This window comes from Aquila chrysaetos, chromosome 8, assembly GCF_900496995.4.
Source record: "Aquila chrysaetos chrysaetos chromosome 8, bAquChr1.4, whole genome shotgun sequence".
In the NCBI taxonomy this organism is placed as follows: domain Eukaryota; kingdom Metazoa; phylum Chordata; class Aves; order Accipitriformes; family Accipitridae; genus Aquila; species Aquila chrysaetos.
This window is the reverse complement of record NC_044011.1, coordinates 16,692,149-16,716,928: the sequence shown is the minus strand read 5'-3', so window position 1 is coordinate 16,716,928 and position 24,780 is coordinate 16,692,149. Positions and strand designations below refer to the sequence as shown.

The following is a 24,780-nucleotide window of genomic DNA, read 5'->3' as shown; positions in this document are numbered from 1 at the left end:
TCCAGAGCACATGGAGAGCCACGGCACCTGCCAGGCTGCTCAAGCCACATGCACAAGGGATACAATTTTTCCTAACCCCTCTGTGCTCAGACCTCTGAAATAGGCATCTTCTCCTCACCTCACAGGTCTTGGGTGAAGACAGCCAATATTTGTGAGACTTGACAGAGAAGCCCAGGAGGAAATTAATTGTTACTTCTCTCCTCCTAGCAGGGACGGAAGGAAGTAGGATTTGTGCCCTTACACCAAACAATTTGAATAGAAGAAAGAGAAAATAACTGCTTATTTTATGACTGTGCCCAACTGAATGAAAAACTATCATGCATTTTAACATTGCCATAATCTATACTCACAAAAAATCCGGAAAAAGGCAAGAAGGGCACCCTTTATTCCGGCAGTTCCCAACTTCTGACTGAGTGACTTTGCCACTCCCAAGCTCCTGTCTTATACACACAAAGGATGCTCCCATCTGCTACTAAATTAAAAGGCAAATCATAAAGAAATGTTGCATTCTGTTCAAACTGCAAAGACAACGCAAAAACCCCCACCCAAATAAATGCTAGTACAAAACGACAATTTAATGACAGAATCTCTCAATTGCTGAGAAATAACTTCGGAGAGAGAAAGGACTGGACAATGACCAGCATTTTATTTACTCAGGTCATGAGACATGTCACTTGGGTGATCTGTTCTTGTCAGGCAGTCCTTAATTAGAAAATTCCTAGAGAGAGCTCCTGCTCCCACTAGGTGCTTATTAAAATCTAAAGACAAAAGGAGTTAGTAGAAAAGCCTGAGGAATGGACGGAGAACTCAGGTTACACTGGAAGGCAAGAGTCAGCTGCTGCTAGCATAGGGAGAGGCACTCAAGATGGGATGCTGGATTTTGAATGAAAAACTCTCAGTGCTGTTATTAGTGAGTATTTTTAGCATTAAAAAAATCTAATTGGATATATATAAATATTTTAAGCTTGTTTAAAAGACATTTTATGGTTTGCTTACAGTAATACTCCCAAGCTTAATGTAAAACTTGCTATAAAATATTCAGCAGCCTTTTTATAACTAGTCTTAAAAACAATTTAAAGTCTTACTGGTTTATTTTTAATTATTTTTAAGTCCATGTACTTTAGTCCTCAGATAAAGGGAACAGGGGTTTGCAATTGTAATTGAAATTATATTTTGAATTCTTTTCAGAGACTTTGGTGAATTAAGTATGGGGGGCAGAGAAAGGAATTTCCTGAGCTCCTAACTCCCTCCATTTCTGGAATTCTTTAAATTTGGCTTTTATTGCCTTTTTAGAGGCCAGGCTAAGCCCTGTGTTTAAGATCAAGTTTACCATCACACAGTAAATGTCATCTATATCCTCTACCGGGGGTGTGGGAATAGGACTGTAATCCTGCATTTGCTAAAAGATAGTCTCATTCCAGCAAGCATTTGTGATTTCTATCATCTGTGATCAACAACTGCATTGCACACTGATTTTGAAGCACCTCTCAGATACTTTTAAAATTATAAACATAACTAGTTTTATATGCATTAAAAAATACTGTAAGTGTCACTAATCTGTAGCCTGTCTGCTTTGTAGCTGGTGTGGCTGGGACTGAATTTCTATTTGTTTATTGATACCTTCCACTGGTATGAAGATGAAGATGCTTACATTTATACACGGATTATGCTGGGAGTAAGTACGAGTTTGATTGTTAAAGGGCTCCACAAGAAGAATATATGCATAGTCTGATTTTATTTACATCCTTCATAATAATGTTTTTGATGCTTCAACAGTAATTTTCCCATATAAGAGTATTATGTTAATATAGTATTTTCTTTCTTTTGCTCTTCCTATACCAAGCTTGTAATTTAATTTCTTTATGCTGTTATATGTACAGTCAACCCTGGCTTGGGCAAGAGCTTCTGCAACGTGCCTTAATTTTAACTGCATGCTAATCCTGTTACCAGTCAGTAGAAACCTTACCTCATTCTTAAGAGGAGCAAGCATTGTAAGTATCATTTCTCAAATAGCCATATTATCGTCCCTTTTTTATTTCCATAGTTTAGCAGTATTATCCATATCAAACATTTTCCAAGGAATTTTAATTTTTGATAGAGAAATCTGTACACTATTGCCTAGTTATTACCATTTAAATTGTCAGTATTCGTGACTGAAGAGAAACAAATTGCTTGTTTAACACAGTGCTCTAAATGCAATGCTGATTTTGGCAGCCACTGCATAGCATGGTGTCATGAAGTGAAAAGTGAGGAGCTACAAAAAAAGGATGTAATAATGCAACTTGGCCAAATGGAGAATATACGTATCCATCATGGGTATCCTGTGTAGTTGCAAAGTGAAAATTGGAGAGAGAAAATGTACAGATAGATAAAAGTGTCATAAGGATAATAAGGAACATTTCTAAACCCTTCTGCCTGAGTGGTCACCATTCAGGTCTTCCTTTCTTGTAAACACATGTTTTTGTAATGGAGTGGTCATCTGCTCAGAGGCATTTACATTAACCTCGGCATCACACATAGGAAGTACTTCAGGCTTTAGCTCTACTAGCTATAGCTTCAACTTGCAGTGAATTTTTACAGTCAGAGCAATTCCAATACCACGTTTGGGTAAAAAATCACTGATCACTTCATGCCTCCAAGAACAACAGGAATTTAGAAATCGTGACATTAATTTATTTTATTGTAAGCTGGTTTTTATTTCAGTTCTGCCTTTTTTTTTCTTGAGAGTTAGAGTTACATTTCAAGCAGTCTTTAGGCTTGGAATCAACACTGATAATTGTTTGAGTCTAGGAGATGAGCATTTAAGAAAAAAAAGCCTTGTTGGACTTCTGAATCAGTTTGTGAATTAACGTAAAATATATGCATCCCCACTTAGATGCTGAGTAAGAACTCAGAGAACTAGAGCTCTTCTCACAGATAATCAATATCATCTTGCTCTTCTAGACAATATTCTCCTCTTGAGGAGCATGGTACAGAGCAACTTGACTGGCTCCAGCATGGTCAGCACAAGGCTGGATCCAGTGTCTCTCCGAGGAGGTGCTGTGTCTTGGCATTGCACCCCACAGTGCTCCAGATATTTGGAAGATTTATTAGCTGGGAAACAACATGGATAAATGCCAGGATCTTTGGCATGGCACTGTGCCAGGTCAAGCGAGCAATCCAGACACCCACAACACCGTTCGGAGACTGAATTAGGTCCGCAAGGACTGTCTAGGTTCCAGCGGAGTGTGTTAGTTTTGGCTGATTGCCGCCCGCCCCGGCCCCAGGCTGGCTCTGTGCAGAGGCACCCAGCTGGCCATGAGCACACCACCATCAAGCACTTCCAATAATGGGAAGACGGCTCAGTAACGCATAAGCGTGCAGCCACCTGAGGTCTAGACAGCCTCACCCTCCTGGGGTGTGCATTTCATGAAAGCAGCAAAAATGTTTTCATTGCAAGCTGGCTTTGCCAGCAATTCAGCTGTGTTCACGCAGCTAAACCTAAGTTTGCAAAGCAGTGGTGGCCCAGCCTGGTGTCCTTATACCAGCAAATTAGCTAATCACCAGCCACAATAAACCACTCACAAATTCACAGCTAAATGTAGCACAGTTTTACCAAACCTGTTTTTGAGCCCCTTTATAGGCTGAATAGCTTAAGACGTCCTGGAGTGTCACTGTGCCGAAAGCAGTTACCTGAGCCCCAAAGTCAAGGTTAATCCCAAACTTCCACTGAATTCCTTCAACATTCCATTTTTAAATGTACTGAACTCCTCTCTTCTCCTCTCCAAAATGTGAGCTGTAAATAGTAATAGAAATGATGTAAAACAAGGTCTGCTTTTTCACCAAGTGCTGTGGAGGAGCACTGAGGAGACAGCTTGACAAAAACATCACATTTCACAAGATGGTTGCCTATGGAATAGCTGTAAATGCAAGTAAGCTTTTTTTTTCTTCTTCTTCTTTGCCTTTGAAATGTTTTGAATTTCACAGTGATTCTGCCTAATGCTGTAATCCCCATCAGCTCTGATGTGCTATTTTAGTGCAATCATTTGGTGACTGCAGCTTTAAATAGGTGTAGGAGTTCCATCTGATTAACCATTTGTAACCATTTTTGCGTGAGAAAAGTTTGACTGTTAAGTCAATAACTTTCAACCTGGATAGTGATTACTAGTTGCCATTTAGTTAATGTGACCAACTTGTGTGCTTTTAATATTTAGTGTAAATAGCTTTAATTAAAACTCTGAGAGTGGCTGTTTGGGGAGGTGACATAGCATTACAGTCTGTTTTCCTAAGGAAATGGTGCTTACGAGTCACACCGCTCATCTGTCCACCACTACATCTTTTTCAATAATTTTTTCAACCAGGTAATAAATTTAATCTGAATTTGAGACAAGCAGCTGTCTCAAAATCTTAAAATTCCTAAATATTTTTTTTAAAATAGGTGATGAGTACAGGGAACTAATGGCCCCCTTGAGGGAAAAACCGCATCTTGAGCTCAAAAGTTATCATCTGTTCTGCTGATCCTAGTGACTTACTGAGGTATAGGTGTTCGTGCGCCTGGCTGGGAAGATGACATGGCACCTTCCTGTTCTCCAAGTCATTAAAGGACCTGGAGAATACTGAAGCTTATGGGTATTCAGAGGACATGAGGGGAACAGGAGATAGTGTGGGCAAGAGGAATGCACAAAGAAGGAAGAACAAAAGGCAGTATGAGGAAGGACGTAAGCTCATAGAGATGGAGAGGTATCTGGGGCAGACAGTTCTCTTAGAAAACGTGAAGGAGGCACTGGAGGTAATTAGGGTTATTTGCAAGCATAAGACATTGCAGGGTAACAGTTCTACCCCCAGGCTGTCTGGGTGGATCCTGATCCCAATACTTTTTTCAGTCTACATGAGGGAGCTGCTTTTGTGTGTATAGGCTGTTAATGTCCCCATGCACTGAGACAAGAACATGAAGTCAGGATTGCCATCAGGAATCAATAGCTAAAATTTGTCCTTTGTATGTAGTGCTAAAGAATTCAGAGAAGGCGGCTGGGGGATGAGAATGTGCATCTTATAGTATATTATGGTGATTTACTTTACTGTCATGTCCATTCATTTATCAGAGTTCAGTTTCAGCATAAAGCAGATTCCTACAGAATGCAACATTGCTTCTTTAATTAACAAATCAACCCAGGAATGTAAATTAACCAACTTCTACTTGGTGTATAATTTGTCATGCTCCAAAAAGAAAGCAAAACTGCACAGTCAAACCTTTTATGTTTTTGGTTTTTACGTTAATATAAAGATGTTTGCTAGTGCATTAAGGTGGACAGTTTGGGAAGTGCAAGTCTATCAGAAAAGTGTTTACTTTATGGCTTCAGTAATTCCAAGGAAAAAGATTCAGGAGCTGATGTGAAATGACAAAAAGCACCATTATTTAAATCTGTCACTCTCTAGGGAGAAAATGAGCGTTTGTTGTTGGGTTGTTATTTGGGTGGGTTTTTTTTTTTTTCCAGAATATAAAATGGACAAATAGTTGATGAGGTATCGGTATTTGAGGAAGAAAACAAAATACAGGGAAGTCTAATGAACAAAACATGACAACTTATGAACTCATGCTTCCCTAACAGACAAGTGAGAAACAACTATCATATTTGGGAAAACACTACATCACTGTATAGTCAGACTTGGGTAAAGAATGGCCAGACACTCAGCTGCCTGAAATTAAATTTCAAATTAATAAAAAAAATACAATCTACAGCACATAGTATGACAGAAAAGCAACGTTTCAGAGGTACCCACAAGTATATTGAGTCCCTTTTTATAAAATCTAACAGTGTTAAAATGATGTGTAAATAGATGCCATTTTCCTCTCAACTGACACATTATTTATCCAAGTACTACCTATATTGCCTTTTGTTACACAAAAGCATAGTCAACTCCTATTAGTCTATTGCAATTTAGTAATTCTTAGTTAAATGAATGTTCTCCCCTGTATGATCAATAGCAGCAAGAAGTTAAACCAATTTGCAGATCAGATCAGTAAGCTTAGCCTCACAATATAAAATTGTAGACTCCTTTATTATTAAAGTAACATGTATTCATCTCAGCTTGCCAGGTGGTGTTATTCCAGCATATTTATTTAATAGCATGCTAAAAATAGTCAGTGCAACATTAGTATTGTCTGGCTTCTAACAGGCAGCCAGCTCAGCTGAGGTGCGCGTGGCCTTGGAAAAAGTACATCGGTACCTTTAATTTTTCATCAACTCTAATACAAATTCAAGAGCAGGCTTTAATTGGTCAGGTCATAAAGGGATATAATTAGAGACTAGTGGAAGAGGGAAGTTGGAGGAAAGAGAGAGAGTAAACAATGCTATCTATAATCAAGGGCATCATTGAAAATTCAGTAAAGGGAATTCTGCTTAGTTTGGCTTCCTGCATTCTGCATGCCTGTGTGTGATAAGAGCTGTCTGGGAGTTATTCACCCACTAATAAATCTTCCTTATAGACCCGTAACTCTGCTAGAATAAAATCATAGTTTCATGCACTCACAGTTTGATCAGTGCAAATCTTTCTATGCTTTCTAATGCAAAAGAGACTTTTCAGTTGAGAGGCAGTTGTCTGAAACCTAAAGATACCTACAAGAGATAGTAAATAACATTTTGTACAACTCCTCTCTCTTACTGTATTGTTTGTAACCTCACAAGAAAGTACATTCATACATTTTCTGAAGTGGGGAGTGTTGGGGGGGGGATAAGTTTTTGGTTTTTTTTACTTTGGCATACGGTGCATATTTTGAAGAACAGACTGCTTCTTGTGTTGTTTTGATGTTTGCAGAAAGGTTATATAGATACATTGTGCCAACAGTCTCTGAATTTTGATATGAATAAAGCTTAAGCAGTTAAGGGAAAGTAGGGGAAGGACAGTGAGCTGCTTTGTAGTTAGGCTGTTTGAAATGGTGGTTCCTGCTCCTTAAAAATTCCAGCAGTGAGATATTCTTTAAAAACATGCAAAATGCAGAGAGAAGTATAGTGATGCCAGGTGTGTTTGGCTTCTGACAAGCGCTGAAAAATCTATAGCTAAAAATACTAGCAAACCTTTCCATTTTCAACCACATTTTGGTAGTGGTGGCTATGTGAAGGGCTTTGGTGATCTGAGTAACATTTTTGTGTAAGCAGTGAAGTTTTCAGGGAAGCAGATGCTTATCTTCAAAAGAGGTTTAGCTGATATCTCAGTGTTGTACTTCCAGAAGTTACAGAAAATCAAATTTCCATTAAACTGCATATTTTTTTTCAGTCAGATTGTTTAAATCCAGACTTAGTGCAAGTACTAGGAAGAAAACTACATTAAATTAAAGATTATAAGCTTCCAGCTAGGATAAAAAATGGTGCAAGTCATGTTCTTCTTTGATGTCCATAACCATTCTTAAAGAAAAAAAATCCAATGCAAGTATGTGTGTGGTCACTGTTGGTGTAATTTTTACATAACCTGCACTTTTTAAGCCCACAGAGACAGCATGAAGCTGAATTAAGGGTTCTGTGTAACTAGAAAAAGCACAAAGCAGTGTGTGGCAAAAGAATCCAGGCTTGGTCAGGGACAGAATTCTACGTGCCTGGGTTAGCTGCTTGCAAAGCCGTTCTCTTCACTGCGGGCAGAAAGGCCAGGATTTGACCCTTTGATTTTATCATGATGGGTTGGTTAACCAAAACATTTAACTGCTAGCAGCAAGCTCCAATTTGATTATTATCCTGTACAGGCACGCAGAAAAAGAGAGAGTGAAATCTTGTCCTCAGATAAACACATGCAATTTCTGTTTAGTTCAATGAGAGTTGTACATGCTTCACTGAAGGCACAATTGGCTGAATAAGACTAGCTAAATTGACCAGACTTTCAAGATAATTTAATTACATATCTTTGTATTTAAGAATATGTACAGTAAACACCATGCTTTAATAGCAACCCTTTTCCTCTCTCCCTCCTTCCAATAAAACCTTTTATTTGATCTCAGAGGTGGACTAGATAGAACATCTCAGAGTCAAATACAAATTAATGTATGTTAAGTGCTTCAGAGGTTCCAGATGTTGTTAAAAACAACAGTCAAAATTGTTCAGTCTTCATGCACAGTTATAAAAAAAAGAACTTTGTTTAAAGGATTACATGATTTATTCCGTACTTTATATTTGGTGATGCAGAATGAGGAAAAAATTGAACTGAAAATCCTGAGATGTAGTACCTTAAACTTTGCCCTCATGATTAACTTAGATAAGTGGTGCAGGGAAAAAAAACCCAACTGTTGTAAGGTCAAATTTCAGAAATCTGCATATTAATTTTGGAATTGCTTAGTAAATTCTATACACTGCAGATGCAAAGGACCTTCAGAAAATGCACTTTAGGGATGTAAAATATTTTAGCTAATGGCAATGTATCCAGCGCCAGACTTTTTAGTCTGCTACAACTACTGTACATTAAATGAACCACACTGAAAATGGAATTAGAACTTTGCATTACTCTTACCATCCAGCTATAATTCACTTTCAGATTGCATCATTTTTTCCTAGCAGCACACAAAAAATCATCATAAGTATTAATCTAATAACACTCTAGGCAATATTTAAGATCATGGGAGACTCAGGTAAACCAACATATTCAGTACATCATTAGTTTGAATGTTAATATTTTCCAGTGTATCATTATATTCTGTACATTAACAACTACCACAGAATAGCTTGCAGAAAAGACCTCTCCTGTTGATTCTGGAAGTCTTCTACACTTGTAATATGCTCTACCTGTTAGATGAAAGCTGGAGGGAATGTCACCCAAAAGGGAAGGTGTGGTAAATCCCAAAGAAGAGGGTATGGTGATGTTTCCATTGTCAGTAACACAGTAAGGCAGAACAATATGCAGGTGGACAAAATGGTGTCCTTTAATAGCCTGCAGAAAAATCTTACTAGGTTAAGTTGCAGAAAGCGGATCTCTTTTCCAAGGAAAAGTTGCAACATGATTACCCTTCATTAAACCTTAGGCTTGAGACCTTTTCGGGAAGCTATGTCTACTCAAACCACAGTTTTTTTCTGTTCAAGATTGCAAATACTCTGTTAGCAAATGTGGACCTCTGGAAGAAACTACCACCTCATTTCGTTCTCAACACTCGACATATACCAGATAGCATTAGGTTTCCTGTCACTGCTGACATGACTGGAATTTGTACAATTCATGTACAGTCCTGCACTTTGAGGAAAGTGCGAGATTTTGTAGCCTTCTAAACAACAGAAATGTCATCATTTCACGTGAAGATTTCACAATCTGCAGTATCACTTTTTAAAAAATCTATGTCTTTTGAAGGTGAAAGAGAGAAAGTGTGTTATGCGCTGAACATAGATTGGAACCACCACCTCTAGTCAATGTTGCTATTTTAAGCGAGCAAGGATAGTCCAAAACCTGCAGTGTATATGCTGCAGGGAACCCTTGGTAAAACAATGCTATAGATCACAACTGTGTGAAACTCACCTGGTCCGAAAGCTATGGTGACTATTACATCATATCAGAGTTACAAAGAACATCCTGCAGGTATAGAGGACAAGAGGCCCAAGTACCATTACTGATTGCACCAGTAATCACTAGCAGATGCCAAGATATAACTGCTTAGTAGAAGTCCACTCAAGAGATTCATTGTCAGGGCTTTCCATCCTTTGAAAGTTTTCTCTCCTCTTTCCATTAGGCTGGTACCGGACTACATGCAGCACGTAACTCCACAATCTACCGCAGACAGCGGTCTGTAACCCTGCACTCCCGTCCTCCAAGTGAGCTCTTTCAGATGTCAGAGAAATCAGGTCCTCATCAAGCAATGACTTGGTTCCCTTCCAGCTGGATCTGATAACATCCTTACCAGGCCAAAACATCTGTTCTGAAAGGAGCCCCTTGTAGGAATAGCTCCCCGCCACCCCCTTCCCACTCAGCACTTAAAAGTGCTGTTACACTTAAATACATAAACAGTGTTTATATACTGCTTATACATCAGTTATATGCTGGGGAACAGATTGCCACAGCCCCCACACAGCTGCCACCTAAACCCTGCAGCTCAGAGCCTCTCAGGCTTTTGGGTTTTGACATTCCGAATCCTCACATCTCACACGCTGCTTACGGTCTTGTGCAACCTTCATTCCAGCGTCCCGGCACTGCCGAGGTGCTGGGAGCACCCTCTCACGTGCAGGCTCCGGGCAGCATCTCCTGCCTGACGCTGGCCAGGTTGTTTCACATGCAGCACCTAATCCATAACAATGTACGTGGGACATGCTGGGTCACTGAGTCCAATACCCTCTAATGCTCACAGTCACGTCATATACGTTATTTCATAAAATGACCAACCTTCAGCTGAAAGCTGCTTGGATTGCTTGATCCCATTATCCTGTTTATTGAAAGGTTATTTTAGAGTCTCATTCCTTTGATGGCTTGAATCTGTCTTCTAATTTCCAGGCTCATTTTATCTCTGTGCAGTTCATACCCATTTGGATTCAGTCTCCATTCTGCTGAAGCTATTCCAGCTTGTATAAATAATTTATTATTCACTGGGCCAAAGATTCAGAAAAAATGGGAGCTTGATTTTGCAGTTTGGGTGCTCAGGATATTCACTTGGGATGCCTGTGTCAAAAAATATTTGATTATTTTTATTAAGGGCTTCATCAGGAGACAGCTGACAAGAGAATAACCAGTCAGCCCCATGACTAGGACATGTGATTTGGTTTAAAGCCCTACTTTAAATTTAATGTAACAAGGATTTTAAAATAGGTCTTTCATCTCCCAGTGAGTACGTATGCATGGGGCAATGAGGTGAAGCAGGTGTTAGGGAGTGGCAGGAGGGAGTCCCTAAGCTAATATTATGTTTTGAATGAAGTGCAACCTGACAGTCAACCAACCACAGCACATCTACTGCTCTAGAAGGATCACCTCAGGAGAACAGAGTGAAAATTACCTCTCTCCAGCCTGGACACATGGGCTAACCTACTGTTGGGGGGAAGACTGCAATCTTCTGCCTTTTTGCACTGAATGTTTTAAGCACTTCCATGGCCAGCATCCTACCTTAACTCCTACTCCCATGCCCACAGCTCTCCCCAGGTGCTGCAAAGGAGCTGGACTCCAGCATGCAGAGTGAGGGAACTCACTAAGTGGATAGGCACCTAAAAGACTTAGCAATACCAAAGTCCTTATGCTTTTAATCCTGTGTTTCATCTATGATTACACAGTAACTAGCACAATAAGACATTACTTTTGTGCGAATAGTTACAATTTTAAAAAGAAAAAAAAGAAAAAAGAGGAAAGAAGGAACAAGAAAGAAGGAAGAGGAGAGAATAAAGAGAGGAAAGAGAAGAGAAAAAAAGAAAAAAAAATGAAAAGAGAAAAAAGAAAAAGGAAAAAAGAAAAAAGAAAAAGGAAAAAAGAATCTTTTGAGAGAATATTATTGAGGGAAGCAGAGCATATTTGGTTTACTACAAATACTGCCTTTTAGAATGGTTTTTTAAATAGTCAGGGACAAGAACAGATAAACACTGAAGGAGAGATGATAACAGAAAGCTAATTATAAAAGCTAGAAATAGCATATCCTAATAGCTCTACTGTAAACATATAATTGTTTTTCATTGTCATTTTTTCATCCTTTGGCGTTTAATATTTTGCGTTAATTACAACTTCCCTGTAATGGATTTGAGAATCTCTCATATTGAAAACTGAAACTGCACCTAACATGATTACGACTTTATCTATGTTAGCCAATAATAAAACAAAAAGTCCTTTGGTTTTCCTTCTTTTGAAATTAACATCTTTCCACTCAGGAAAAGAATTACAGGGAAGTGCTTACTTCACTCTAAGGTGTTTTTCTAAACTGACCATTTCATATACCTTTTGGGAAACTGCCAGAAGTAGGGCTGATATATGATGCTCAGGGCAAATCAGATCTAACACTGTGATCCAGACTACTCCCTTAAAATCATCGTTCCTGTGGCTTCCCCAGGCTTCACCTGCATACTTGTTAATAGGGGCCAGATTCTGGATTCATCTCTTAAATATCCCTGGTACAAGTTGCAAACTGGTCTGTGCCTAAAACAGACCAGTTAGTGTCCTGCATAGCAATATTAGACCAAGGTACATCCTAGTATATTAATAAAAAAATAGGGATTTTAATCAATTTCCCTCATTTTGAACAATTAAAATCAGAGGCAAACACCTTTATATCATCTCTCAAGAGGTCCTCCTTTGATGACACTGAAGACTGCAGGGCACTTGACTGTAAACATGGGAGGTGACCCTGGAGCTGTTCTTCTCTCCAGTGTGAAGGAGTTGCTTCATATTAGACACATATTTGATAAAATTTTCCTTTAATTGTCAGCTTAACCCATGCAAAGCTCTCAGTTTATGCCCCAGCTTTTCAAATAGTTCGTAGTGTGCTTAATGAAGGTCCTTCTGGCACTGTGGACATGTACAAGTGTGCCTGTAATTTCACACCACTCTTTCTCTCATGCAGCCATCCATATTGTTGCCCACTTGATCAACATCGAGCGGTATCATACCAGCCAGTCAAAGGAAGCCGGGGAGTTACGGAATAAACTTTCTGGCCTTGGCAAGAGCCCAAATGAAAGCTACTTGAACCCAATCAGGACCTATGAAACGGTAAGCTGTCACTTTTTGGTTTTCCTCATCTAAAAAGTTTTCCTCTGTGGATTCTATTGTCGGTAAAACTGTATTTCAAAGGCTTTTAACCAGAGCGAGAAGGTGCTGCCAAAGGTTAACCTCAATTTCAGCTGAAAACACTTACTCAGAGCTGCAATTTTCAGGTTACTAAGCTCAAAGAAATGCCTGCAGTATTTTAATTAGTTTGTCAGGAGACAGCTGGGGGGGGCAGGATGAAGATCATTGTGAATAGTAGACAATGAAATGAACCTGCAAAGAATTTTAAAAAACTAAACTAAACTATCAGTACACGGAACAAACACAACTTCCTTCCAGAAAGAAAAGAAAAACAGCAATAGCCCTTAGCAGTATTTCTTTCACAGCTGCTATTTGTCTCTCCCCATGGTTGTGCAGTATCTTCCCAATCTGGGGGTTGATTCTGCCTTGTTACACGTCGAATGCGGCTGCCCAGGGAAGAGCACGTGCAAAACCACGTGGAGGTTTGCTGCGTATAGGAAGCAGCGCAGGGGGAAGCTAGTGCCACTGTGTGCTCTTCAGAGCCAAGCTGGATTATGGGCACCTCAGCCCTGCAAATAAATGGTTCTGCTAGCTTTGGGGAAAAAAGCGACTGTGCCTCCTCTCCACTTCCTTGGCTATCTCACAACAGCATTATAAGCTCTTCCTTATAATACTTATAACATAAAGAAAAACAGACCCTTTCTGCAAGGTGGGCATGTAAAACATGCAAAAGTTAATCAGCTTTTTTCCCTATTCCATTATACTATACATCACATTTATGTTATATATTCGCTTGTGTATAGTGTTTTATACTGTTACATACTCCAGGGTTGAAATGGCCCTGGTGAGACTCCCATAGATACTGTTTCTGCTCTTTAGAAAATTCCCACATAGCCAACATGCAATAAAGTCTGCTTGAATGCCAGGGAGTGGGGCTCTTTCGATCAGTGGTGTGCTCCACTGAAACAAGAAACAAAGTGAGACAATGGCTGGACAACAGTCAGTAGAATTTGATAATATTTTTCAGTTACAAGGCATTTTGTCCTGTTTTTTCTCAGTTCCTTTCCAGCTTAGTGTGATTTTTGCATCTTTCAAAACAAACAAGTAAACAATTCTCAAGTTTGAAGAAAATCAACCAAATTAATGGTCTCAATGGTATGAATAAAAAAGTCTTCATGTTAGTGTTGACAATGTAGTCAGGTTTATCAGAATAGGACAGCAAGCCAAGGACTCAGTTGCACAGTCTTTCAGTACCCCCAGTGCCCACTCTAACCACATGCACATGGGGTGTTCCCCAGGAATCGAAGAAAGCTCACAGCTCTGGACAGGATACCATCTTTCAGTAGGCATTTTTTTTTCCACTAAGGCTTCCCATGGTGATATAATTGTGAGGTAGGCCTCTAATTAGCATTAAAATCCTAAATACCCTTGGGGAGGAAGACTAGCATTTTTCTGAGATCCTTTCCCAGATTTCTTACAGTAATATGCCCCACAATTACCTTCTAATTTATAGCCTAGATTTTACTCTAGCCTCTCATATTTGTATTTCTTTTATCACCCACTTGTGTCTCAGTAGCTACACTCAGAATTAATAAATTATGAAGGAAAACAAATAAAAGATTGCTTCTAATTTCAGAGAAGAAAGTTCTGAGAGTGACAATTCAGGCTTTCTTTTCAGTTTCATCCTACCCCTGCAGTAGCAATGTACTAAGTGTCTTTGACATTTTTCCTTGTTTCATCTCAACATTCAAACTAGCCGCTGTAGTGGAAATGTTCAAAATATCACCTAGATCAATCCTGTTAATATGTAATAGGATCTGAACACACTCTTCACAGGCACCAATTTGAAAATGTACTGTGTGCTGTCAAGTGTGAACATTTGAAAGAATGATTTTACTGTAAAAAGTGACTGTAAAAATGGCATTGTGGAATTTTATCACCTCTAGGATTTCCATATCAAATGAGTACAATATAGGGTTTTTTTCTCCTAGTGTATTAAGCTGTAGAACCAACTCAGGATCCAGAAGGCATGCTGAGCTCCTTCATTCCTGTGCATCAGCACCAGGAAAACAGATATATATGCTTTGCAGGCCAAATGGGGACTTTATTTACACTCTTCTGGCATATTTAGCTTGAGCCTCATCTTGCATGTGAGATTTTTACTGCTGTTCTTCATGATTTGCACTTTACAACTGACATCAGCATCTGACTGTTGTGTTCAAAATAAATCTTCATTCTCACTTCAGTTTATTTTCGTGGGTTTAGACAGATGTAACAGACCTGTGCTGATGTCTGTGAGTCATGAACAAGAAGGAACATGTTCTAGCCCAGCATATTAATGTTTCATCACTGACGAGCATAAAAATGTAAATATAAATATGTCTTTTAAAAAATAAACCCAAGTATTTTCCAACGTATCTCCAGCTAAATGTAAGGAACAGGTAAATGAGATACGCTGTTTAGGTAAAGGAGAGCATGCCATTTTTATACACCATTTCAGGGCTGCTAAAAACCCACAAACTTTGAAGTAAAATAAGTACAAAAGAGCCCCACACCATTATGGTTCCAGGTGTCTTAGCACCTCACTTTATCACCCTCAAATGAATAAGCTGGTTTCTAGTGCTGTTTTACTTATTACATCTCTAGGTTTAATCTTCTCATTTCTCTAATAATTTTCCTTTTTTTCTGAGACACTTTTTCATAAGCAAAATAGATAAAAGTACTAATGAGACTGTCTAATTTCCTCCTTTCAATTCCTGAAATAAGTAAGTGGCAGCAAACATTTACACATCTGTCTGGGATAAGCCTGAGTGGCAATAGAGCAGAGGAATGTTTTTCCATGCTTTTCTGTGGTAAAATGGAGGTTTGCCTTGCATCCATGTCTTGTTCTGGTTTTGTTCCTATGCTGAAAATATTTCTTAGATTTTGGCTTTGTATGTAATAGCAGCAACAGTAACAATAGTAACAGTAATAGAAGTAGTAATAAAAACAACAATTATAACAACAATAACTACTAATACTAATAAAGTATTCTTATTCTAGAACACAACAGGAGAGGTACTAACCACCATAGCTGGAATAACTGGAGTTGTGATAACTGTGGCTTTAATTCTGATCATGACTTCATCCACTGAGCTCATCAGAAGGTCATGCTATGAGGTGTTCTGGTACACCCATCACCTCTTCGTGGTTTTCTTCATTGGTTTAATAATCCATGGTATGGGGTAAGTGTCTGCATAAACTACATGGGGTATATGTACATAGTTTGAGATGAAACATGATTCAAATCTATAATCCTTTGCTTTTCTATTAACAAACTGCTGGGATCTTTGCTTGGAGACAGATTGCAAAATGAAAGCATTTTGGAATTAAAACACACCACTTTTCTGTGGACTAAAAGTGTGGTTTAGTTCTTTTAACCACTCTTCTACCATCTGACAAACTGCACCTTATCAATGCATCAATCTGAATGAATTTTCATCCTTGGGAACTTGGGGCATTACAGATTAGGAATCAAACCTTTGTGGGTTCAAATTAATAGGGGATAGACCTTCTGCTCATAGCTCTTGTTAGGCATTTTGCGAGAGGCATTTCAGCATGTCAGCTACCCTATGGTGGATGTCCCTGTGCCCATTCTCCTCTGCATCCATAAATGTAAAGTGGTTTTGATGTTCTTTCTCTGTGGGGAAAAGAACCCCAAATTTCCTCACCATAATAAAAAACTGCGCAGTAGCAGTAGGCACTATATTACAAACCAGGTTTAAATGACTGCAGTAACAAGCAACTCAAGTTTATGACTAGTCCAGTCAGGCGGCTTTTACGGAGAGGGATGACTGCCAGGTCAGTGACTGTCTCCTTGTTCCTCAGCACAAGAGGAAGGTTCATCCTCTTGGTACAGGGCTCTGGTTCTTACACCGAGGGACAGCAGGTTCAGGGGAGCCTCCCTGAGAAGCTCAGGGACTGATAAATCCCCTGTCGATGCAGAGTTAGAGTAAGAAGGTGCCTAGTGCTGAAACATTTCCATCTTCCATTTCCAGCTTCATTGACATCTTCTGCTTCTTCTCCCTTTTGTGCTTTCCCCCATTTCCTTTTCTCATTTCTTTGTGATACTGTTAATTTAATGTGAATCTACAGTGGTGCATCTACATTGACATTTTAATTCAGATAGGGAGTGCAGTTTTGAGGCAAATCTTACGGTCCTCCTCACCTCCTAGGTTTGGCTTATACCATGGCGCAATCCCTGGACTGCATAACACAGAGTGGTTTGGGATGAAACTACACTGACAGGAACGCATCTCTGTGTGCCAAGCACTAACAAGTGATCCATTCACAGGACCAAAACAGACCTAGTCCTAAGCCTTAGGTAGCCCTCAAATGTGTTCATTGCAAGGCCCTCAACAAAGACTGCTTCGCTCCATAGATCTTTTCCTGCTGACTATCTAGCGTACACATGGCCTCAAGCTGTAGGTAAGCTTTTCTAGACCTAAGGACAGAGTCACTTTGTGTTATCATAATACACTTTTTATGTCTGTTTTGTAAAACAGTCAGATTATATTGGCCACCACTAAAGTATGTACAGAACACTACTCTTTGACACAGAGGAACTTCCTAGCCCACGGCAGTGTGTGTGTGCCTGTTCTCTGGAGGTATGTGATGTCACTATGGGGCAGGGAGCAGGCCAGGACAATGTTTTCTGGCGTGTTACTTTTCTCACCTCTTTCCTTGTGATTTGAGAGCTGCCACATTCAGTCTGGCTTTGAGTGTTCCTGAAATTGGCCCAATTAATTAGTCCCAAGTTTCAGAGGCACAGCTGCAAACAAATGCTATACACTGTATCCTGGCCTGATTAAAATGGCCCCCTCCCCTCTCACTGGCAAATCTTTTAGAATGCAATTTCAAACAACTATAATGAACCCTTTAAACCTTCAGCTTTGTAAGCTCCCTCTGCCTAGCCAGCTGATCGACACTCCTCAGCAAGAGACTTCCCCAAAAAGGGGACACTTAACAGCCCTATTGATAGCATTCAATGAGCATGCTGCTTGCTCCAGGCTCGGAGTGCGCTGCAACAGAGCAGCTCCCTGCTGCCCCAGCACATCCCTACCACTACCCCATTTATGAAAAGGAGTCAAAACCCAAGGTTTCATCCAATTCCCACCTCTTCCTCCTTCCCAGATGACTGAACAAAACTTGCTCAAGCCCACCTCCTTTTCTGTCTTTCTGTCTGAACTGGTGGCAGCCGATGACATTGCCATGTAAAAGAAGGCAGCACTTCTTATCTCCTTGTCTCTTGTTAGACTAGTGGGCAGGACAGGCTAATGTTGTAGAGCCAAAGTAAGTATGGAAGAGAAAATTCAGAGAAACAATATGAAACAGGGTTTCCCCATAAAAGTCTTCCTTCTCTACCAAAAATGAATACCACCTGAAACCCATTTAAACTGAACAGTCAGGATTGATATGTTTGGGAAAATTCACATCATTAACATTCTCAGAAGTAAAGAAGCTAGGCTTTAAGATGTTTAGAGAGTATACATCTAATTATGGTCCTCCAACTTTATTTGCACCTTTAAAAAATGCATTCAGAAAGCAGCAAAGGAAAGAGAAAGTCTGTCACTATTAAATTTTATTATTTTTCTAAAGAATAGCAGATGCTCTTATACAGAGGAGGTCAAAGTGCCTGCTCCAGAGAACTTGGAAATCATTCTAATTTTGCCACAAACAGCAAAATGTAAACTTTCTATGCAAGGACTCTCTACACTTCAGCTGCATTGATGTATACCAATACTATAACACACTTCTTGCATTTGGTCAAAAAGTCATGGCAAAGCTAACGAAAGGTAATCTGAACAAGAGAGCAAAACAGGGTTGAAATGGCCAGTTCTTGAACTTTCGGTTATCTCCTGATCTGCATTCGATTACTAGGGCAAAACCTACAGATGCACAGAAACCTTGCAAAGAGGCATATCACTGATGAACATTTTTGTTTTAAGTCAGCTTGTCCGAGGTCAGACATCTCAGAGTCTGCTGCTTCACAATGTCACTTACTGTAAAGATCACTATTTGGAATGGGACAATGCCACTCAGTGCCCTTTGCCGCAGTTTTCTGGCAACAAACCTGTGGTAAGAGTGATGTTTGTCTTCTGTTTTTAACTTAATGTTCTTCCTTGGGAGGCCAAATGTCTTGGGGAGCAGAGGGCTGGAGTGTATGCTAATGACTGGCACTTAGTGTCATGTTTAGAGAGTAGTTTCACATTTCTGTTCCGTGACCTCTCCCTGTGCTTTAAGATAGTGATCCCAACCTCCTCTGTGAGTATAGACAGGTACAGATGAAGAGTGATGTATAAAATTTTGGTGTCATTAATAATAATTTTTATTTCTGGAAGATCCTTTAGTTAGGCAACGCTCCCTTTGAAGGGTATGGATTACAGAATTGTACTCTGTTTAAATCTGTTGTGTACATTTATTTTGAATTATTCAGTATCACCAATATCCTTGATGTGTTCATTGCACAAACATAGCCTCCAAGTGAAAACCTTATGAGGGTAGACATACAGAAAATACAATGGAACAGTAAAGCTAGGGATGCAAATTAATATTATTATTTTAACTAATAGTACTTTAATATGGATAGTCTAAATACCAAGGGAGAATAAGTTGGAGATAAAATTATGTCCTTGCTTTGGGGCACATGCTTCATATTGTCCAGCCTTGATGTCTTAAGTCAGGTAATAAGGAGAGAATTTGAAACAATGAATTATGAAAGGGAAAGGCAAAAGGCAGGAAAAATGTCCCACGGAAGGGTGGTTTTGCTGCAACAAGATTGCAAATCCACGGGGGGTAATTAAGTAGCAGACTTGTACAGTATGTCAGATGTCTAACATCCAAACAAAATCATTTAACATTTACAGCTCGAGATTTAGATTGCTCATATGCAAGTTTTTGTTGTTTCTTCCAAAAAGAGAAAATATACCAAAGGAAATCCTAAAGTAAAGGAGAAAAATTAGCATTCAGTGTCTTGTAGCTTTTTTAATGGCTGACATACATAGATTTTTTCTTAAACTAAACTATTGTTAGCCACTATCCAACCCGCATATTAATGAGAAAATGAATGCCTCTCTAAAAATTTCAGCTACAACGTCGCCATAAAAATCAATACATGGCTACGCACCATGAATATAGACACAAGCTTGCTTCCAACAGCATGTCTTGACATTCATTATCATAAAGCTAACTGGAGAGAACTTCCACTCCTCCGTGTTAAACCTATTTTGCCACACTTTCCTGCATACCCAAGGCCATACTAGCAAAGTCCCATTACTTTAAATGAGTTGTGATAATACCATATGGCACATAGATCATCTACAAGAACAGTGCTTTGCTGGATGGGTAGTGTGCTAGGTGTGATACCTGCTAGACACCGCAGATAGATAGCACAAATTCATTCAGAGGCTAAAAAGCCATGACGAGGCTTGCGCGGCGCCGGCAGGGGCAGGTGCAGGTGGGACTGGGCAGGGAGGGCACAGCCTTGTGCACAGCTGGGATTGCGTGAGGTGACACCAGAGTGCACGCCCCACTGGCCACGGCTCCCGGGGGAGGATTCCGTGGCGGAGCCCCTCGCTCAGTCATGCCACATCTGCTCCCCTCCTCCATATTTCAGCAGGTAGGAGCCCGATCTGGCTCGCACTGAGGACAATGAAGCACTTGTGTTGTACCCAGGGCGTCTGGACTTTTATCCTCGCAGCCCCTCCTGAGCCATCGCTGCCCCATCTCAGTTCATTCTCATTACAGGAGGAAACACCACTTGGGCAAGAATACCAATGCCCTGATTAGCCGGCCAGGAGCCGTATTGCCTAGCAGCCCATCCCTTCTGGTGGATGCCCTGTTGTCCCAAACCAGCCAAAAGATATTTTGGACTGAATGCTCCATTGCACCGGAGCGATGGCACCTTTGAAATCTCAGCTGAGCTCTCGCAGAGGGTAGCCTGCAACCTTAACATTCTTGTCACATGCTTTTATTTACAGGTAGCACAAATGGAAGGGAGGAAAAACAGGTCTCATCATTATTGTGGCTTGATATATGCAAATATATTCAAGACGTGAGATTACCCACTGTGCAGAGACACCTGTAGTATTTAGGGACAACGGATGTGTTGAGTTTCTGCTTTAACTGAGAATCTTCTGGCTTAGGCTGGTTTCTTCCCATTATTAAATCATGCATTTTTTTAAATTTAATTTTCAAGACTTAACCTTGGGAAATTGCCACTCCATCCTCTTAGCACTTTCTAAGGAAGCCATGTAATTTTATGGCTTGCTTCTCATAAAAGATACTTTATAACCCCTGTTACCCAGCTTGTGGAGCAAAGTCAATGTTTCAGCAAGTAAAGTTACTCTTCGGAGATTTTAAAAGCCACACGATTGTGGAGTCTTCAGTTTGCTAGAATGAGCTGTGTAATTAACAAAACTGGAAATAAAACAGTATCTTTTCTAGAAAAAAAAAAAGATTTTTTAAAATAATGAAGATTCAATTACATCTAATTATCTTAGCTATCAGTGCAACTCAGTGAAATCATCAGCTAGTATACTTGAATAGCCAAATATCTTTGATTGTTACAGTGATCAGTACATACAATTAGCAAGTACAAGCACAGCAATCATCTGCAATACTTAAAGTATGACCAGCTTAGTATCCTAGATCAAAAAACCACATTTATTGATACAGAGCCAACTAATGGATTAAATGAAAACGTATCCCATTCCTCTAATTGAATATTTGGGACTTAATGTTTTCTCATGCAGCATCAGAAAACTCACAGCTGACAATAAAAGCTATTCCTATCTGACCCTTCTGAAATATTTTAGACATTGAAGAGCAAAAAAATAGTAAGGCTATGGATAATATTGTATAGATGTATGCATCTATACATCTTCAGGTCCAATGACAACTACATGTAACACCTAAATAGATTAATCCTTTTGCCTTTTAGTAGGAAAAGATTTTAAAGGACTCTTCTTGGCCAGAATACAGATAGATATTAGCGCCGCTTTTGGAGTGCATCTGTGAAAGAGTCCCATATGTCTGTTCCACAAGAAAGCCAGAACTGCTACAGTAGCAACAGAAATACTCTCTTGAGAAAGGCGAACCAAAAATCACAGAAGAGAAATCAAATAATTTCATTTTAGGCTACCTGCTGATTTAAACCTGAAATGCAAAATATTTTTTCAGACATTCAAATAAATGTTGTTTTTTAATATGCAACTTTCTACAGGCTTGGAAGTGGGTCTTAAGTCCTATGGTGTTGTACATCTGTGAAAGAATTGTTAGATTCTGGAGATTTCAACAGGAGGTGGTCATTACTAAGGTACGTAACATAGCTTGCATGTCTGCGTAAAAGAAACGTTATGTCAATGACTTTTTTTATCTTTTATAGGTAAATTCTCTACATTATGACCTCATTTTTCACTCCTAGCTTCAGCAGCTCTTCCATCATTACCATGGTTTCAGCCAAGTATTGATTTTAGGTTTTGCATTTATTCCAATAGCAAGTCCATTAGAATATTCCATACAGGACCAAACTTGATTAATGAAGTACCAGACTTTACACCACCATAACACAAACATCTGCGCAGAGGGTCTCTCTTTTTAATGAACTGAAACCATGTTCCCCTGCAGTAAATGCCAGAGACGCCCTCGACTTCAGTAGGACACGATTTTTACTTTCAAACCTGGAGGCTTCCAAGGAGATTAAGGGTTATATTATCAGTTAGCATAAATAGTCGAAGCTTCATTAATACTACTGTAACAATTTATCCCAGTTGTAAATATCTCTGTGCGCTAAGGGCCTATTTAAGTCACAGCAGAATGGATGGGGAATGGCGCTATTGAAGCAGCCAAGTCCACACGTATCAAGCTGGCAATCAGAAACAGGCTTATCTTGTGTGAGAGGAAAAGCATGTCGGATAAGTCTTGCTGCTGATTTCACAGAGTGGCTGTGATCTGAGAATCTCAGTATACTATGTGTGACTTATAAAACTGGCTGCTTAACTGAGATTACCTCTTAATAAAAGTATATTAGAATTGAGCTCACTGGGCTCTTTTCTTCTTGCCAAACCAACAATAATCCCATGCATGTTAATTGTGTCACGTGAGAGTAAAACTGGGACTATTAAGGAATGCTTTTTCATAGGCTCTATTAAGATAGAAAATTGACAAATTGTTGAACCGTTACAGCCTTTCCTCTGTCTCTTACACTCACAAAGCAAACTGCCCCATGATACACACTGTACGTGCTCTCAAGCTATTGGGCAGCAACAGCACTGCAACATGCAGTTTAGGGCATAATCTACAGGACATTTAAAAATTACTGTGCATCCCAATTTGCATTAACTTGTGGTTGAACTCAAGCAGAAATGGTTGCAAAGTCACCTGTAACCTAATGGAAACAGTTACTCTTCTGAAGGAAAATAAAACAGGTCCTCTTATTATTGTTCAGGTGGTGACACATTCCTCTGGAGTCCTTGAGCTTCACATGAAGAAACACGGCTTTAAAATGGGACCTGGTCAATATATCTTTCTACAGTGCCCATCTGTCTCACAGCTGGAGTGGCACCCTTTCACCCTTACCTCAGCTCCCGAGGAGGACTTCTTCAGTGTTCACATACGGGTCGCCGGGGATTGGACTGCAGCCCTCTTCAAGGCCTTCGGAGCAGAGGAAAAAGTTTTCAAGGAATTGTGGATGTTACCAAGGTTTGAATAACAAACAATACATTTTAAAATGTTAATTCTACATTTTAAAATAAATGTTAACATTTTAACTGTAATTAATTTTGTGAGTGTTCTTTATGATACAGTATTAGATCATAGTTCTGGATCCATAAATATGGCATTATGCTAAAAAACCCCACAAATACACATAGTCATGAATATAGGCCAACAGCTACCAAGAAGATATGATGACTAATCCAAGATTTAAAGTCCATATCAATATCTACATCTCTGTTGCTATCATCTAAATCTCTAACATCTATATCTACACCTAAAGATACCCATTTTGACAGATAGGTGCTTCAGAACTGAATTAAAATGACACTGGAAGCTGTCTGCTAGCTTTGTGCCTGTATGCTTATGCTCTGATGGCACCCATCACCTGCCACCCAAAATTCGAGCTTTTCCCTTTCAGTTACTTAGATATTTTGTGGCCCCAGAAACTTCCGCCTGAACCTTCTTTCCAGCAGTCTCCCTCAACTCTGTCTCCGGTTTCCAAATCCTGCTCCGCTTTATAAAGGTTATTGGCATTCAAATTCTGTATCTGTGGCATCTTAATCCAAGCAAAAGCTTGATGCTGTGTTGTTGCAAGTCAGCAACCTAGTCCACTGAAGTTAATGGAGCCATTCTGACTTACACTAGCTAAGCACCTGGCTCTATACGTAATGGATTCAAACCATGTAGCTCCTTGCAGGTGTAGTGGGGATTTCCAGCCCAGGATCATTTCAATTCTGGCGGAGTGTGTAGGGCCTGGGACTGAAAGGACTGTTTTCCCCCTGGAAAATTGCTTTTGATGAGGGAGTTCTAGTAAAACTGAACAGCAAAAAGCACTTGTTTAACTACATTTATATAATTTAATGGGACTTGGATGATAAAGAACATTCCCTTAAAAAGCTTATAGACACCCCTAAGCTACAGAGGTGTACTAGAATGTGGGGGCAGAGAAGAAAGTCTGGTCCAGTCCCTGCATTTTATCAGTTAATAAGAATTAGAAATAAAAGCCGTGCCTTTCTTAAAGGCAACTGGAATGAGAAGTACGCCGTTTCAGCAGAACTGGAGCAAAAATGGTCCAAAGTGATTGACAGCCAGTGTAAAGAATGAGAAAGAGAAAAATGTTATCAAATGTTGCTGGCCACAATGCAGGCCTGAAATTAACAGCTCTGTCAGATATATAAAGACTCTTCTTTTTAATCTTGTTAGGGTGCCTAATGCCATCATTCAGTTGCTTTCTTGCAATATATTAAAAAGAATATTTCAATAGTTAAGGTAGCAATAAAGCAAAAACCAAATCTTTTTCACAGATATCAATATCTCAAGATAAACACCAAATTGGTGACTGTATTAAAAAATACCATATAGCAGAAACTGAGCAGAAGACAGAAGACA

At 39.5% G+C, this 24,780-nt stretch overlaps 1 protein-coding gene across 1 annotated transcript in view; it reads left to right on the top strand.

The window, feature by feature from the left end:
- The first annotated feature begins 806 nt into the window (after positions 1-806).
- NOX3 (NADPH oxidase 3) overlaps positions 807-24,780 on the top strand; it is a 39,794-nt gene continuing 15,820 nt past the window's right edge. The window contains exons 1-9 of the mRNA XM_030022353.1: positions 807-910; positions 1,580-1,675; positions 1,881-1,991; positions 3,827-3,911; positions 12,473-12,618; positions 15,679-15,860; positions 18,624-18,753; positions 21,899-21,991; positions 23,123-23,376. Of these exons, the coding sequence (XP_029878213.1) occupies positions 866-910; positions 1,580-1,675; positions 1,881-1,991; positions 3,827-3,911; positions 12,473-12,618; positions 15,679-15,860; positions 18,624-18,753; positions 21,899-21,991; positions 23,123-23,376 (1,142 nt within the window). The 5' untranslated portion in view covers positions 807-865. The remainder of the gene's footprint in view (positions 911-1,579; positions 1,676-1,880; positions 1,992-3,826; positions 3,912-12,472; positions 12,619-15,678; positions 15,861-18,623; positions 18,754-21,898; positions 21,992-23,122; positions 23,377-24,780) is intronic.